An 18,149-nucleotide genomic window follows, 5' to 3' on the forward strand; every position below is an offset into this window, starting at 1 on the left:
TATACTGAGGCACAGATTCAAACGGTCGTTGGTAAGAGTTTTTTTCTCACCGCTGATTTATGACAGGAGGAGGGTTCATGTGGTTTGCATGGGAAGAAATAATATTTAAGTCTGGTGGAATCTGATTTTTCATAATCTTTTCCCAGAGGTGTATTTGGGACTAAATACGTTTATATATACACATTTATACGTGTTATCTCCTGTTCCTGAACCAGTGGCCTCTCTGGGGAAAATCTATGGCATTTGATAATGTATAGGTTTTCTTTTATGTTATATCCTTTTTATTTTGAAAAACTGTTCTGCATTTTATTGTAACTGTATGTTCTTGTAATACTTTTTTTTGTAATTTAAGCACTGAATTTTTATATATTAAAACATTTAATAAGTAAGGCTTTGGGCTCTGAATGAACTGGTGCACCCTCTGGAGAGAGTATTTACATTTTCAGACACATTTTGCTACAACGGATTTTGTGTGTGTTAAAGTGCATAGTTTTTCTATAACACACAGGGACCAGGGGCCCTGGCAAATATTAATTTGACATCTTTTGTTTGCATAACCACCCCAGGTGGTGGAAGTGTATAGATATGATTGCAATTGAGTAAGGGGTTAATATTAACTCATTGGAGGTACCTTGCGCAGGAGGAAGGTAGTTGGCTAGAATAGCCGTGTGTATCTACCCTGATTGCATATAAGTCACGTGCTTACTTGTGCTGTTCGTGACAGTGGTATATTGGGACGGATTTAGGGGAGATGCCAACTCATTTGAGGGACCTTTGCGAAGGTGAAGCATTGTTTGTCATTTACATTATTTACCTCCTATTGTAAATGGTTGGCGCCATATAAATAAAATGATACATTACCGATTTTTTTTCTTAAGTGGGGTGTATAGCCGGCTTTAAAATAAAAAATACATGACCTTCCTATACGGTAATGCCTCTATTACCGTTTCCCCACATCTTGCCATATTGTATAAGGGAGGTTAGAGTTATAATGCGTTGCATGTCCATCGGTTAATACTTGGTCACAATATTGGAGTACTCACATGAATCCATCTCTCTAGCAAGGACGTGCACAGACACTTTGTGCCTTCTCGGAGCTTCCACCGACAACAAACCCTGCGAAACAAACACAAAACGCATTATTCAGGCAGGATTGTAGAATCCTAGCCAACATCGCTGCAGATGTGGCAGGTGCACATACAGCATAATCATTCAAATACACAACATCTGCAGATCTATAAGTTTAGCAGATCATCAATATTTAATCTTGTGTGCCGCTAGCAGAGCCTTTGGCAGTCTAAGGATTATTCTGAAGCGCTGTGACCTTTCACTTTCTTCCTTGTAAGCTAACTGCACGTACTTCGCTGCTAGCCCAGATTAGTCACCAAATTAATTCCCTTGTGCGAGTCCAATGCAAATCAGGTTGTCGGGAAACATGGCTCCATGCAGTTTGAGAACACTGCTATCCTACGTACTTCAGCGTAAAGAACAAAGTGTAGTATGCAACATTAAAATAATCATCCTTAGGTTTAAATATTTCCCCCAACTATGACGCAAGTTCTTGCACTTAATGATCGGTCGAGATATTTTTTAAGTGGAAAAAAAAATGCCATCATTAATGAGAAAATACTTGGTATCTACCTACAGTACTCTGCCCTACCTCCATCACAAACACGTGTAGATGTACATAAAGAGCGCACGCCTGCCAAGAACTCCGTGACTGCTACAATTATACAACTTCAGCAGACATTATACAAGATTTAGCCCATCACCGCCTTTAGATCTCTTTGGTCCTTAGTGGAACTGCACCGTTAATACTTTCATCGCTGAAGGGGTCTTGCAATGCATTACCGATAAGCTGCACTACACTTTGTGACACATTTTCCCAGCAGTCTTCTGCTAGAAGACGCGTTGTGCTTCTGGACGACACCAAGAAGGCCAATTTAATTCAATGGGCTATAAGGGTCTTATGGCAGAAAACTGCTTATCAAATATGCACCTTTCAGTCAACAACACACAAACCCCTCTTAACATCACAAAATAGTTGGATTCTCTGGAAGTAGGCAGGTTAAAGAGCATGTTATTTCACCTTAACTGCCATGTTTGATTTCCTACATTATATATGCAGCCTTTATGCAGGTGGTTTGTCTGCTAGTTGACATTACTTAAGAATGCAAGCCTGCTCTGGTTTTACTGCAGGCGTAAATAAGTGATGAGGCGACAAAAGGTATTTTTGCAGCAGAATCAATGACACAGATACGCAGGGCACAAGTGCAAGAACATCCTACCTTGTAAAACTTCATGATGTCCTCTTTGACCAGTGTCTTCAGGTAGGCTACTTCAATGTTGTCTGAAAAATAAAGTAAAATCATTAAAGTAGCCCCCCAACCCCATCAAGGTATTCAACACACAGCATCTATACACCCAAAGAATCATATAAAAAAACAACTTCAGGGAGAAGGAGCGGCTCTGAGAAAAGACACTGACTGGCACTGAGTTGGAAGCAGGGGAACCTGGTTCAATTCCCGGTGTTGACTCCTTGTGACCTTGGGCAAGTCACTTTATCTCCCTGTGTCTCAGGTACCAAAAAACAGATTGTAAGCTCTACGGGGCAGGGACCTGTGCCTGCAAAATGTCGCTGTACAACGCTACGTAAAACTAGCAGCGCTATACAAGAACATGCTATTATTATTGATATCTCAAGAAAATAATTTGTGGGGAAAGACATTAAACCGGTTAGATGCCCCAATGGGGGTGTGCCACAATAATAAAGAGAGTTTGTCTGACTGAGATGTTGTACAAGAAGAGATGGTTTTATCCTTTTTCTGCCGGGAGAACAGTAAAGCCACTTTCTTTAACAGAGTATTAACGCTGGGGAGGTGGTTTAGGTGTACAGAGGTTATGTAATAAAAAACAATAGGTAGCGCTAACACTAATATATATCTCAAAACAAATGCTATCAAAGTGAATTAAAAAATAATTAAATAAATAAATACATTTTTTATATACAAAAAAATTATTATTTAAAAAAATGTAGCAGCCTAGATACACCTCTGACCCCCAGTCAGACAATAGTAATGGTACTGGATGAGTATCAATGGCGCTAAACACATAAAAATAAAGTAAATGATATACAACCAGATTAGATGGAGAGAAGATCTCAGCCGACGTGAATCAAACATGAAAAAAGAAAAAGAAATACATAGTGTGATACTGTTAAGACACTGTTAGACAAACATACAAACAAACAAACAAACAAAAAATGGCAATGTTGCTGAACCACACACTAAACTAAAAAGGTATATTTAATATATTATAAAAACATATAATGCAATTAGCCCAAATGGACAAAGTGTAGGGCCCAATCGATATCTGGCCGAATTGCCCGCTTACCGAAGCCAAGATGTAAAACCGCAGTGGATATATTAGAGAGTATCCCCTCTCACAGTGGCTGGCACAGCTCCTGGATGTAAGACCGGTAGGCACCGCGTGTAGATGTCTGTAATGGAGGACGCATAGATCCACGCTGTAGCAGGGGCAGGAAAACACTGTCTGATGTTGAAGCAGTACGAGCATGCGCAAAGGCGCCCGACACAGTGTAGATGGTGTCTCCAAATCCCCTGCTTCTTGCGGTCGCGTGTACTCCAAAAGCGGCAAATTTGAAAGATGCTTTTAGGTCACAAAGCCTCACGGCAGGGCTGGCAATGGAAAACGGCAGCTGATGGCAACGCAGGGATAACGGGGACCACCCAACGCGTTTCGGAAGCTACTGCCTCCTTCCTCAGGGGTAAATTGAATAAAGAAGTCCCTGTGTGTCCGTTTTTTTATAGGAAAAATTTAAAGGTACAAGTACCATAATAGAGTCCCGGTCATGCGCAGTAGTGCAACATCAATACTGCCGCATATATCAGCAACATCACAGCAAATACATAGAGACAATTGTATAAAATCAATTGGTTAGCAGACAAACAGTAAAAACATATATACTAAGATTATTATGGTGATTCAATTCATCAATATGGATATTAACTTTAAAGGTTTTAAAGATTTTAAGATTCTAAAGATAGACAGCATGCAATATATGATGTTAAGTAAACATTAACACTAGTCTAATTGTTATTCTGGGTTGAAACTAAGTGTTAGAGGCAACATGTATTGGATGAGATGCACTGTCTAGGTAGTGAATAATATACTACATTGATGTGGCAAACAAACATAAAATGGCTATATATATGTGACTTATCTTGTGTAATATTAGATACGAGTGTAGACAAAAGATGTCGAAATAAAATTGACGAATAATTATAATAACTTGGTATCTTGACATGTAAACCAATATGTGTCAAGAACCACACGTGATAGGTTATTAGTGATTGGTGAATGCATGAGGTGACTAATAAATGTGGTGAATGATTAAATTTAATTTAAATGAATATAATGAAAATGTGCAAACTGTGAGGGTGTGGCATTATATTATATTTAATAAAGTGTAATAGTGTTTATTTGTCCAACAAAAATGGTTTAAGGTCAAAATCAACATTGAGGCCTTGTGGAGCCAAAGTACAGAGTTCGTAAATCCAAAAGGATTCACGTCTCCCTAGTTGCATTGTGATGTTTCCTCCACGCCAATTTGGTGTAACAGTTTCTATGGCAGTACATTTCAAACCTATGGGGCTTCTACCATGCACCTGGAGAAAATGATTCGAAACGCTGTGAGTAATGAGACCTTTTTTGATGTTGTAAATATGTTCATAAAAGCGGCGTTTGATAGGCCTGGATGTCATACCCACATACTGCAGACCGCAAGGACACTCAAGAAGATAGATCACATTCGTACTATTACAATTAATTAACTGTTTAATATTGTATATTTTTGTTGTAATAGTGGATTTAAACGTAACATTTCTAGTGCTGAATTTGCAGGCTGTACAAGAAATACAAGGAAAATACCCATTTATTGTTTTATTATTACGAATCTTTTGACGATTTAGTGGACAACTAGGAGCTAATTTTTGGCCGATATTCCGAGCTTTAGTGAATATTATCTTAGGTGTTAGGGGTAAAAGATCTACCAGATCCCTATCCTTTCTCAGAATCGGCCAGTATTTACATAAAGTTTGTTTGATGGCTGGAGCCATCTGATTGTATTGGGTAATGAATGGTATGTTTATGGACGGACTGTCTTTTTTTCTTTGTTTGTATTGAAGAAGAGTACTTCTATCAATTTGATCTACTTCTAATATAGCTCGATCTAGGTCATTGGAAGAATATTTTCTATTGATAAATTTGTCTTTTAAATCATGTGCCTGCTGATGGAAAGTTTCAGTAGTTGAATTGTTACGCTTCAATCTAGTAAATTGGCCTTTAGGAATGTTGTTGATCCATGTGGGGTTGTGATGACTGTTGGCGTGCAAATAATTGTTTGCCTGGACCTTCTTAAAAAATGTTTTGGTGTGTAATTTATTATCCATAACGTAAATAACTAAATCCAAAAATTCGATTGATGTATTACTAGTATTAAAAGTGAATTTTAAATTAAAAGGATTGTCATTCATGTACAACTGAAAAAGTTCTAGTTGATGAGTGGAACCTGACCAAATAAAAATGATATCATCTATGTAGCGCCGCCAGAGTACCAGGCTTGCTCCGAAAGGACAACCGGACCAAATATACTGGTTTTCCCAGTTGCCCATGAATAAGTTGGCATAACTGGGAGCAAACCTGGTACCCATAGCGGTGCCACATACCTGCAAATAATAAGAATTATTAAAATTAAAAAAATTATGTGTTAATATAAATTGAATACTAGAAATAAGAAATTGTTTAAATGAATCTGTAACTAAGGGATCTGAGTCCAGGAAACGGCCAACAGCGTCACAACCCTGACCATGGTCAATGACTGTATAGAGTGAGGTAACGTCTGCTGTTACCAGATGGTAATGTGACTGCCATTGAGTGTCGTTGAGGGTCTGCAGTATGTGGGTAGTGTCTCTGAGGTATGATGGAAGCTGATTGACGTAAGGTTGAAGATAATGATCTATGTATTGGGACAGGTGGGAAGTGAGTGATTGGATACCGGATATTATAGGGCGACCTGGTGGATGTTGTAGATTTTTATGAATTTTCGGTATTATATAGAATATTGGAATGGTGGGGTGTGGGTTATATAAAAACTCAAACTCTTGTTTTGTTAGGATCTGATGATCAAGCCCTGTATTTAGAAATGTCAATAATGTCAATCACATTACCATCTGGTAACAGCAGACGTTACCTCACTCTATACAGTCATTGACCATGGTCAGGGTTGTGACGCTGTTGGCCGTTTCCTGGACTCAGATCCCTTAGTTACAGATTCATTTAAACAATTTCTTATTTCTAGTATTCAATTTATATTAACACATAATTTTTTTAATTTTAATAATTCTTATTATTTGCAGGTATGTGGCACCGCTATGGGTACCAGGTTTGCTCCCAGTTATGCCAACTTATTCATGGGCAACTGGGAAAACCAGTATATTTGGTCCGGTTGTCCTTTCGGAGCAAGCCTGGTACTCTGGCGGCGCTACATAGATGATATCATTTTTATTTGGTCAGGTTCCACTCATCAACTAGAACTTTTTCAGTTGTACATGAATGACAATCCTTTTAATTTAAAATTCACTTTTAATACTAGTAATACACCAATCGAATTTTTGGATTTAGTTATTTACGTTATGGATAATAAATTACACACCAAAACATTTTTTAAGAAGGTCCAGGCAAACAATTATTTGCACGCCAACAGTCATCACAACCCCACATGGATCAACAACATTCCTAAAGGCCAATTTACTAGATTGAAGCGTAACAATTCAACTACTGAAACTTTCCATCAGCAGGCACATGATTTAAAAGACAAATTTATCAATAGAAAATATTCTTCCAATGACCTAGATCGAGCTATATTAGAAGTAGATCAAATTGATAGAAGTACTCTTCTTCAATACAAACAAAGAAAAAAAGACAGTCCGTCCATAAACATACCATTCATTACCCAATACAATCAGATGGCTCCAGCCATCAAACAAACTTTATGTAAATACTGGCCGATTCTGAGAAAGGATAGGGATCTGGTAGATCTTTTACCCCTAACACCTAAGATAATATTCACTAAAGCTCGGAATATCGGCCAAAAATTAGCTCCTAGTTGTCCACTAAATCGTCAAAAGATTCGTAATAATAAAACAATAAATGGGTATTTTCCTTGTATTTCTTGTACAGCCTGCAAATTCAGCACTAGAAATGTTACGTTTAAATCCACTATTACAACAAAAATATACAATATTAAACAGTTAATTAATTGTAATAGTACGAATGTGATCTATCTTCTTGAGTGTCCTTGCGGTCTGCAGTATGTGGGTATGACATCCAGGCCTATCAAACGCCGCTTTTATGAACATATTTACAACATCAAAAAAGGTCTCATTACTCACAGCGTTTCGAATCATTTTCTCCAGGTGCATGGTAGAAGCCCCATAGGTTTGAAATGTACTGCCATAGAAACTGTTACACCAAATTGGCGTGGAGGAAACATCACAATGCAACTAGGGAGACGTGAATCCTTTTGGATTTACGAACTCTGTACTTTGGCTCCACAAGGCCTCAATGTTGATTTTGACCTTAAACCATTTTTGTTGGACAAATAAACACTATTACACTTTATTAAATATAATATAATGCCACACCCTCACAGTTTGCACATTTTCATTATATTCATTTAAATTAAATTTAATCATTCACCACATTTATTAGTCACCTCATGCATTCACCAATCACTAATAACCTATCACGTGTGGTTCTTGACACATATTGGTTTACATGTCAAGATACCAAGTTATTATAATTATTCGTCAATTTTATTTCGACATCTTTTGTCTACACTCGTATCTAATATTACACAAGATAAGTCACATATATATAGCCATTTTATGTTTGTTTGCCACATCAATGTAGTATATTATTCACTACCTAGACAGTGCATCTCATCCAATACATGTTGCCTCTAACACTTAGTTTCAACCCAGAATAACAATTAGACTAGTGTTAATGTTTACTTAACATCATATATTGCATGCTGTCTATCTTTAGAATCTTAAAATCTTTAAAACCTTTAAAGTTAATATCCATATTGATGAATTGAATCACCATAATAATCTTAGTATATATGTTTTTACTGTTTGTCTGCTAACCAATTGATTTTATACAATTGTCTCTATGTATTTGCTGTGATGTTGCTGATATATGCGGCAGTATTGATGTTGCACTACTGCGCATGACCGGGACTCTATTATGGTACTTGTACCTTTAAATTTTTCCTATAAAAAAACGGACACACAGGGACTTCTTTATTCAATTTACCCCTGAGGAAGGAGGCAGTAGCTTCCGAAACGCGTTGGGTGGTCCCCGTTATCCCTGCGTTGCCATCAGCTGCCGTTTTCCATTGCCAGCCCTGCCGTGAGGCTTTGTGACCTAAAAGCATCTTTCAAATTTGCCGCTTTTGGAGTACACGCGACCGCAAGAAGCAGGGGATTTGGAGACACCATCTACACTGTGTCGGGCGCCTTTGCGCATGCTCGTACTGCTTCAACATCAGACAGTGTTTTCCTGCCCCTGCTACAGCGTGGATCTATGCGTCCTCCATTACAGACATCTACACGCGGTGCCTACCGGTCTTACATCCAGGAGCTGTGCCAGCCACTGTGAGAGGGGATACTCTCTAATATATCCACTGCGGTTTTACATCTTGGCTTCGGTAAGCGGGCAATTCGGCCAGATATCGATTGGGCCCTACACTTTGTCCATTTGTGCTAATTGCATTATATGTTTTTATAATATATTAAATATACCTTTTTAGTTTAGTGTGTGGTTCAGCAACATTGCCATTTTTTGTTTGTTTGTTTGTATGTTTGTCTAACAGTGTCTTAACAGTATCACACTATGTATTTCTTTTTCTTTTTTCATGTTTGATTCACGTCGGCTGAGATCTTCTCTCCATCTAATCTGGTTGTATATCATTTACTTTATTTTTATGTGTTTAGCGCCATTGATACTCATCCAGTACCAGTACAGAGGTTATGTGTCACTATAAAGCACCCTCTTGAAATCCAGTTATTGATGATCAAAGAAACTAGCACTCACATCCTCAGAACACAACTCTCTCTCTCTCTCTCTCTCTCTCTCTCTTTCTCCACTGATCCCCTCCCCCCTTCCCACCTCTTCGATTGCACGCACCACCTGACGCGTCATCGTGGCTTAACAGATGTTAATCTATTTGTTATGCTGAAAGTGTTTCACTGATTGTAGGGCACTGCGGAACATGTGGGCGCATTATAAATACATGATTATATACTACGGCACGGTTTGTGGAAGGTATCTTTCCCAAAACAAAAAGACTGTTGTGTTCAATCTTCTGCAAATCACTCCAAACGGTTTTAAGAACTCATTCTTCTTCTTGTTCTATGGAGTCATTTGGCAAACCAGTGAACTACAAATTGTTAAAGAAACACTGCTGCCTTTGATTTTTGGCTGTCTGTGTATACCAGGGATGGGCAACTCCAGTCCTCACGGGCCACCAACAGGTCTGGTTTTCAGGATATCCCCGCTTCAGCACAGGTGGCTCAATCAAAACCTGACCGGTTAGTGGCCCTTGAGGACTGCAGTTGCCCACCATGGTGATATTAGAATCCCCTGCTGTACCTGCCTGTTTTGTTTTACCTAAGACAATTTCCACTCGTCTTACTAAGCAGCAATTGATATTGCAGTTCCCATTAAATAGGAAATCGTTGCACAGTTCACTCATATCAGCTACGGTGCCCAGGGATTCACCCAAGATGGTTTTTCTTTTGCAGTATTGAAACAATTCAAATCAGTTTCCTCTCACCAACATCGTCACTGCTCAACGGGAGGTGGCATTTCAAGTCATACAATACTGCTTTTTTTTTTTTTTTTTTTTTTTTTTTTTTAATAGGTGCAGTTGGATGCCAAAAAAAAGGTGAAAGCAGTCGCTATACAACTTTAGTTTACAACTGGTTTCATGGTTTATATACCATCAAAAAGCTGGGCAAGCTTGGCAACAAATGACACATCGTCCTTTCACTACGCCACTAATGATTCGTTTGCAGTGATCAAGCAGCGGCAATATTCTGTCTTTTTTTTTACCATAGTAATTACATTTGTTTGCATATATTAGAACAAATGATTCAATACATTTAAAAAAAAACAAAAAAAAAACAGGTTTTATACTGCAATGGTATAAAAATGATATATGGCAATATATATTAAACAAAGCACTATCACACAGAACAGGTAGGATGCCATGGTCAGCTAATTCTGAAAAATGAGGGGGGCGGTGAACCCACAGGAGCACATCATTGTGAACATCCCAGTATTTGTGATAAAGGAGACACGTGAAGGGCCACATAGCATTACAATGATGAACATTTTATTCTATTTTTGTGTAGCTATTAAAAAGGTGTTCATTTTCATATTTATTTTGGGGGTGGGGGGAAGAAATTCAGAATAGGGGTGATTTGGGAACATGGTTAATGGCGTTTGGTCTCTGGCGTTGCACCTATAAACCAGACCACATCTTTGTGATGGAACAATGACAAACGTGGACCAAATAAGGAAGAGAAAAGGCTGCGATGGTGTCGGTAACTCTGCCATAAATTACAATCGTTTTCAGGCGCCAAATAGAAAAAGGATTTCAATACACAAGGCATCAAAAGCCTAGTTTTAACACGCTGCTGCCATTAGCTCACTTTGGTCCTACAAGTAATTGCACCTTTCTGGCTTTCTGTATTTTCTAACACACTTTCTTTCTTTTAGATCTATGAAACCACATTATAGGTAAGGAAATATAACAGTGGCATTTGTAACCCTTCTGTAATCAGAAGGCCCCCAGGAGAGATCAAACAAACATTGTACTGTATATGCACAAAAAGTTATATTTGGCGGTCAGTGAAAATGTAACCATTGGCATTGTTGTATATTGTCCTGCGCTGCCCTAGATATAATACTTGGCTTTGTATGCTGGCATGTATGGCAGATCCCTTTGCAGACCAGACAAAAAACACACTTGACAGGTTCTTTTATTGCCTCAGAAGTCATCCCGAGTGTCCTTCAGGGGGTTCTCGGTAATAGAAGAGCATTCAATTCAAAGCCAAGTGAGATAGATAAAAAGATCACGTACTCAACTGCAATTTCTGTAGAAATGAATGCAGCAAAAAAATAAATATCCGCCAGACTTTCAGCTTCAAGGATCCCCCACAACCATTGTGGTGAGAAAAACATTCCCAGTTGCGTCTTACCTCTGTCAAAATAATACTGCTGGGAAATGATCTCCCCCCAGTACTTCGCACACTCGGCAGAGAGCTTCTTCGGCTTGTCCAGGCGCCGTATTGCAAGTGCCTGGATGTGCTTCTGGAAGGCCTCTTCGGACATTTCTTCCAGGGACTTCTCCATGGTCTTTAAGAACGCCTCCACGCGGCTCTCCAAGTAATGTGGTGGCTTCTCAGACTGGATAATAAAGCGCAGGCCTTGGATCCCATTAGCCCTGCGGGGGCCGCTGAATACAATGTATCCTTCAAAGACAAGGCATAAAACCAGTGACGTCAGCATGCTGCAGGAACACATCTGACACTAGGCGCCAACGTTCGTCTCCCGCACTCACTTTCTGTACTTGGATTTATGATTTCATATGTAGTTAGGATATAGATATTGCAATCCTTTGCTTGTTAAATATTTATGAGCTGGAGTTTGAGTTTGAAAATAGTTCAGAGGACATTGGCGCATCAGTATGGACCATATGGCGCTTATATCTTTTTTTAGACTGCTATATCTACAACTATACAGGTTGTTGTTTTTTTTATTGTTCTTATGCATTGTAAACGGCCTACGTGCGCGATTATAGATTAACTTCGTATTTTTATTAGGAATAAATTATGCATTTTTATTAATATTGGGAGAGCAATTTGTTGCTTTTTCTTTGTGAGAATTTTTTTCACTTCAGTAATCCCACACTAAAAAGACTGTTGACCTTGTTATCAAAGCTCTGTAAAAGATATATATATATATATATTTATTTTTTGGTCTAATAACGGGGTTTTATTTACCTAATGGTGCATAATATACTATAAGTCAATAACAATAAATAAGTCGTTTATGCTCTTCTCCTCCACTATCTGGCTTTAAACACTTATAGCTGCAGTTCAATCTGCCGTTTAAAAAAAATAAAAATTCCCATTCGATCTGTGCATCAAACAATCTGCTCACTGACAAGTGATTAGCTAAAGTGCAGATCGACCCGTTCTCCTGTTATCGATAGCATTTATAATTTGAATTTATACAGCATTGTGAGCAATGTAGTTCAGCAATATTATGTGACTGGGCAGTTACTAGATACAATTGGTGCACTGCTAGAGAGAGGGCGGGGCTCCAGAGCCAGAGCCTATCAGAAGGGGAAGGGGCTGTCACTTTGGAAATGCTTCCTACATTAGAAACATTAAAAATGTCTTTTAAACATTTTTATTTAAATGCTACAAGTATTTTCTCACAGTATAGAACTGATTAAAAACACGCACATGTAGGATATTGCTTGAACTGCTGCTTGAAATCCCAATGCCCACACTTGCGCCTCCTTATTTGAAGTGAGCACACCCACCTAGCTGTTCCTTGGTGCGCAGCGTGTTGAAACAGGGCTCCGAGATAATCTGGCAGAAGAGTTCCAGCAGCATGTTCTCAGACGTACTTTGCATGTCTGTCTGATAGTAAATCTCTATGCCACAGTTATTATGCACTTCATTCCTTTGTTGATACACAAACCACCCTCCTGGAAAGAACAGAAACCAACATAAGGCTTTGGAGCAAAACACCACATTTACTTACTCGCTATAAAACAGACTTAAAAAAAAAACCGATATAGTAATACTAATACCTCTATGAATGTCACCCCTCGCATAGATCGGGATTCACGAACCCCCAGTACAGGTTATTGCATTGTGATCCACTCAGGCCAATAGCAGATAACGCAGTATCATGGTGCTCTAGCCATATCAGAGGTTAGTGCTTTCCCCCCCCCCCCCCCCATTGCATCTTCTCAGAGGTAACAATATATACGGACAGACGTGACATACAATGCGGACGGAGCGGGTTTGTGAGTACTGGTGTGTCTCTGTGCGCTAGCTCGTCTATACGACAGAAACAAACAGTGACTAGAGACCAGTAAAAGTAAAGGGGTCCGTGGCTTCAAATATTGGAGAACAACAGGTTTATTGTGAGATAGAACTTTGTCTGCTGATTAAAAGCAATTCCTCATTGAATGAATAGTATTTGGGCGACAGAATTAGTGCCCTGTGTACACTACTGTATTTGCATCAATAGGCAGCATTTAAAGCCACATCAGTGACCAAAAAAAATCACTATATATATATATATATATATATATATATATATATATATATATATATATATATATATATATATATATATATATATATATATATATATATATATAATTAAACACAAAGTGTTAATGGATGTTTTATTTTACCTGCTCACGAGAAAAACATTTTCACAAATAAATTAGTAAAACAAACAAGTCCAGTAAGCACATTAAATCAACTCAACTGCATAATATGTAATATATTACAGGGTGAATTAATTCCTGGAGAGTGTGTGGGTGTATGGTGCTCAAATATAGATGTGTATCATGCCGTATATTTAAAGTTAATATGAAGACGGTCAATCTGAAACCCATCATGGTAGATAACAATCCATAAAGAAACATATTCCAGGGGCAACCAGCCCTAGCAGTGTCCACCGCATCCAATAGTCTTGGTGTGTAAACCCCACAGTAATCCCAATTAGGGTCAAGGTAAGCAATAGGGGCTACAGCCCATTACCTGCCCATAGGGAGATCCAGAATAAGTCCAAAGTTCCTAGGTCACAAGGCGTGCGATCCTGCAGAGTTGATCAGCATACAGAAATGGTGAGGCAAAGGAGCACAGCACAGGATCCATCTGTGAAGAAGAAATAAATTCAGGGCAACTCCATGTAAAAAGTTAAAGGGTATTTAATCTGTATACAGATCCCCTATGGGATGAAACGCGTTGGTGCGTTAGCTCTCTCTTCATCACTGTATACCGATTAAATACCGTTTAGCTTTTTACATGGAGTTGGCCGGAATTTATTTCTTCTTCACGGATGGATCCTGTGCTGTGCTCCTTTGCCTCACCATTTTTGTATGCTGAATTAATTCCTGAAAGTTTACACACACACATCATATTATAAATGATCTTTCTCCCTTACAGCCAAACCCAAGACACTGGTGAAACAAGGTAACGAATATGCTTAAGGAAATAGAAGGAATGCTTCTTACTGTCAGGCAATTGCACTTCTCGGTATCTGATCAGTTGACTTGGGAGAAGAGGCTTTGTGTGAGCATGTTGTATAAGTGTGTCTTCCAACATCTGCATAATACCCAGCGCAGTCTGGAGAAAAAGAAGAAAAAAAAAGACAAAATGTAGGAAAATGTAGGAAAATCAGAGTCATTTCTTGGTCAAGAGAACATTGTTAGCCATGTAATTTAGGCAAGAAAGCAAGTCACCATTTATCTGATCCATTTCACCAAAGGGTGTGTACTTTCCTGAGGAAGACATTGGGGCAAATGCATTTTTCTGACAATATTACAGACTTCTTTTGACAAGGCAAAAATATGCAGTCCTGTATAGCAACACTGAAGAAACACGAAGATGCAGTCCGCCACTTCAAGAAGAGAGTAGAGAGGGTGAACTCCAATAAAAGTTAGTTAGTTTATTAGGTCAAGTACATGGGAGGTACAAAAATAGAAAGCGCCTACGCGTTTCGCGCCTATGGGCGGTTTCTATTTTTGTACCTCCATGTACTTGACCTAATAAACTAAACTTTATTGGAGTTCCCCCTCTTTGTGCTCTTATCCAAGTGGATGTGCACCGCATCTTTGTTTTTCTTCCTTGTTCCCGTATCCACGGATTTGCACACCGAGGTTCCCTATTCTGACCATCATTACTACCAGGACACATTCTTCTCAACAATCTGAGTGTTTTGCCATTTTTGGGGGGATTTGACCTGTTGCCTTTTAAATTTGATTTTGTAGGCGGAAAAAACAGTCCTGTGTCTGGTGCGTCAGAAAACCATTTGGCACTAGCTGTCAGTACACTGAACAAAGGCTACGTGTGGAAGTAGAGCAGAAATCAATATAAAGTCCATGAAAACAAGCAATATAAGCCCATAAATGGGGATAAATGTGAAGTTCACAGACCATAGATAAAAGGGGAGATGGGGGGGGGGCAGTAATGGGAGACCCGCTATGATGCAAGACGTCCGTTCCACCTTCACGACATCAACCCTACAGGTCCCACTGCACATACGAACTATCCCATTGACACGCCATTTTTTCCTGGTTGCTGTGCTTTTTTCTGATCATGAAAAGTCCTGGTAGGCGCCATCTTCATATGCCGTTTACATAGGTCTGGCCACTCCTAACTACAAAAGGTCAATTCCCATGGGATACCCAATTACTGCATCAAAATATATGAATAATTCATATAGTTCCTTAAACTCTCTAAAAAGCACCATAATCCTGTTTAGGAATATTTTCAGCTGTATAGTAACATGTTTGAAACATTATAAGATGCAGGGACTGCAACACCCAGCTAATTGCTTTTATTTAAATGCCGAGTCCAGGATATATGTCAACGCTTCAGATTTAGCCCTGGAAGTCTAATCCTGACCAGAATTTTAGCAAAGGTCACTGATGTTACAGCACATACTACAGTCATAAGGAACCAAATTACTGCCAGTAAACCCAACTGTAGAACTGTATCCCAGTCATGCCAACATTTCAATGGTCCGAGAGGTTGGTTATAAAGAAAGAAAATAAAGGTGATATCAAAGGTGGACATTGTTAAACCTCATCTCACTAGCAAAGCAAACTACTGAATGATTTCACAATGGGAAAACAAAGAGTAGTAGTAATAAGGGGGCCCATCAAGCTGTTTTTGGCCGATATTTCCTATGGAGTTATATAAAACGGATGAAAATCGGCTGCTTTTGCAGTTGCACCATTAAATCATTGGTGCCATTCAACTCCAAAATGTACCGTACCACCATAAGACACAAGTAAAATGCACAAAACCCACCTGTTTTGTGATATTGCCATGTAGAAGGGCTTCTACATGCAACCGTGACAAGAGCTGAGGAATGAAGGCCTTCAGTCGGTGGAGAGTGACATCTGGAAGAGGCATATGGACATGTGAAAACAGTCACGTGAGCGCCTATGGTTTTTTATTGACACCCAGGAGAACAAGATAACATGGAGTAAGCTGGTTTTATTTGCCTTTAGCGTCCCCTGGTTTACAGGACTTTCCAGCAGCAAGACTTGCATGCTACAACTTATTCTCTTCTGAAAAATTAGATTTACTTTCTTACGTTATTAATTAAGAAGTAGCTCATACCAATGATTTAAAAAACAAGCAACAACTGGTATTGATGTCACATAACACCAGTTAGAACAGGATATGACCGGTTTCAGGTATACGTTACATATAATAGATTAGGTATGAAAGAATCTTATAAATATATGTATTTATTGTTTATATATGTGGATATTAGGCGTTTCGATTGGTTTATTTGCAGCTTGTGTAAAGAACACTATGCATCGTTGCATTGGCAAAGAAAGATTAGTTCTTAAACACTTATCAGCTAAATTAAATACAATAAAGGTTTATGCTGTGATGTGCGCATTGCAGAGTGAAGCAAAATAGACACAGCAGCATAAGATGCACACAGGCGTCATAGGCCTTGCTCAACGCCTTCAGTGCTGGAGTGGTCCTGCGACGCACAACATGTTGCATGCCTCCTCCAGCACTGAAGAGGTTAAGTGTCCATTTTTATACGCCATGAGCAGTTGCAGTTCTGCTTATAATCCACTTGCTGTCTGACCCAGATACAAGAAAGGGGAAGAAGAAAAAAAACTTTGCTCTCCCACCACACCGCACACACATCCCCGCTCCGGAGAAAATAGCTTCAGTCGTTCAGGTGGTATTAGAAGATAAAGCTGGAGCCCTCTGCTGTGCACAGAAAATGGATTTATAGGGTTGCTGGCAGGGCACATTAAGTATTCCAGACCTGGAAAAAGGTCTATTTAAAAATAAATAAACAGAACGAGGTGAAGCAAATGTGGGCCCCTGTGCAACATCCATGTATATTGCCTGCCCACATGTACGTACACACACACACGTACACACACACCATTAATGCCACATTGGGTGCTGGATAAATAAATATATACATACATATCACTTGACATCTTGACATCAACGTCGGTGATTTGTCTCTAAATCGTTTGCTACATTAACAAGTCGGATACAAACCTTGGGGACAAGAGCAGCAATCAGAGCTCTCGCATTAGTCAGAGCCCATCAATGTGAGGAATATGTAGGTTAAACACAGGTTGTCTTGTGATAATCTGTTGCTATGGTAATCTTAGTCAGTGCAGCATTACAAATAATAGCATGTCATAATATTTTTAATACCTTGTATGAAAAATGTAAAAAAATTATAAAGTGGGGGAAAAACACACAAACACACACACACACACACACACACACACACTATTGTGAGGTTATACACCAACAATGTCATTGGATCCTGTGACAACTGATGATCTGAGTTACGTAACGGGATATGTAGCAAAGGAACAATGTCATTCTGTGTGCGTATGTAGGCATCGATAGCCAAGTAGTATTGTACTTCAAAAGTCAGCCAAACATCATTGTGCCTCCATGACATTGTCACACAAGCATCATTAGATCTTGTTCAATGCATATTTTTGTGCTGAAATGGAGACAAGTTAAACTGGCACGACCACCACCCAAGGATTAAGGGATTGGTAGAGTAATACATTGGTTTCATTAAAATGAAGGTTAGCCCAGTTACATTTAAAGTAGGCGAACACTGGTTTCAGCTACCAGGTTTAGTGCCAAGTCTAAAGTCAGCTGCCAAAGGGAGCTTAATCTGTATCCCCCTCCCATCCAAGGACTTCAATTACAGTACTTACACCAACAAGAGAC

General features: G+C 39.0%; 1 protein-coding gene across 7 annotated transcripts in view; it reads right to left on the bottom strand.

Annotated features, from left to right (window-relative positions):
* The window catches only part of IDE (insulin degrading enzyme), an 85,516-nt gene that overhangs the window by 6,847 nt on the left and 60,520 nt on the right, over positions 1–18,149 (bottom strand). For all 7 annotated transcript variants that reach the window (XM_075612767.1, XM_075612762.1, XM_075612761.1 and 4 more), the window contains exons 18-23: positions 16,218–16,309; positions 14,417–14,528; positions 12,701–12,868; positions 11,349–11,621; positions 2,289–2,350; positions 1,044–1,116 (exon numbers count right to left, since the gene is read on the bottom strand). In XM_075612767.1, coding sequence (XP_075468882.1) covers positions 1,044–1,116; positions 2,289–2,350; positions 11,349–11,621; positions 12,701–12,868; positions 14,417–14,528; positions 16,218–16,309 — 780 coding nt within the window. The remainder of the gene's footprint in view (positions 1–1,043; positions 1,117–2,288; positions 2,351–11,348; positions 11,622–12,700; positions 12,869–14,416; positions 14,529–16,217; positions 16,310–18,149) is intronic.

Source organism: Ascaphus truei, chromosome 8, assembly GCF_040206685.1.
Source record: "Ascaphus truei isolate aAscTru1 chromosome 8, aAscTru1.hap1, whole genome shotgun sequence".
NCBI lineage: Eukaryota > Metazoa > Chordata > Amphibia > Anura > Ascaphidae > Ascaphus > Ascaphus truei.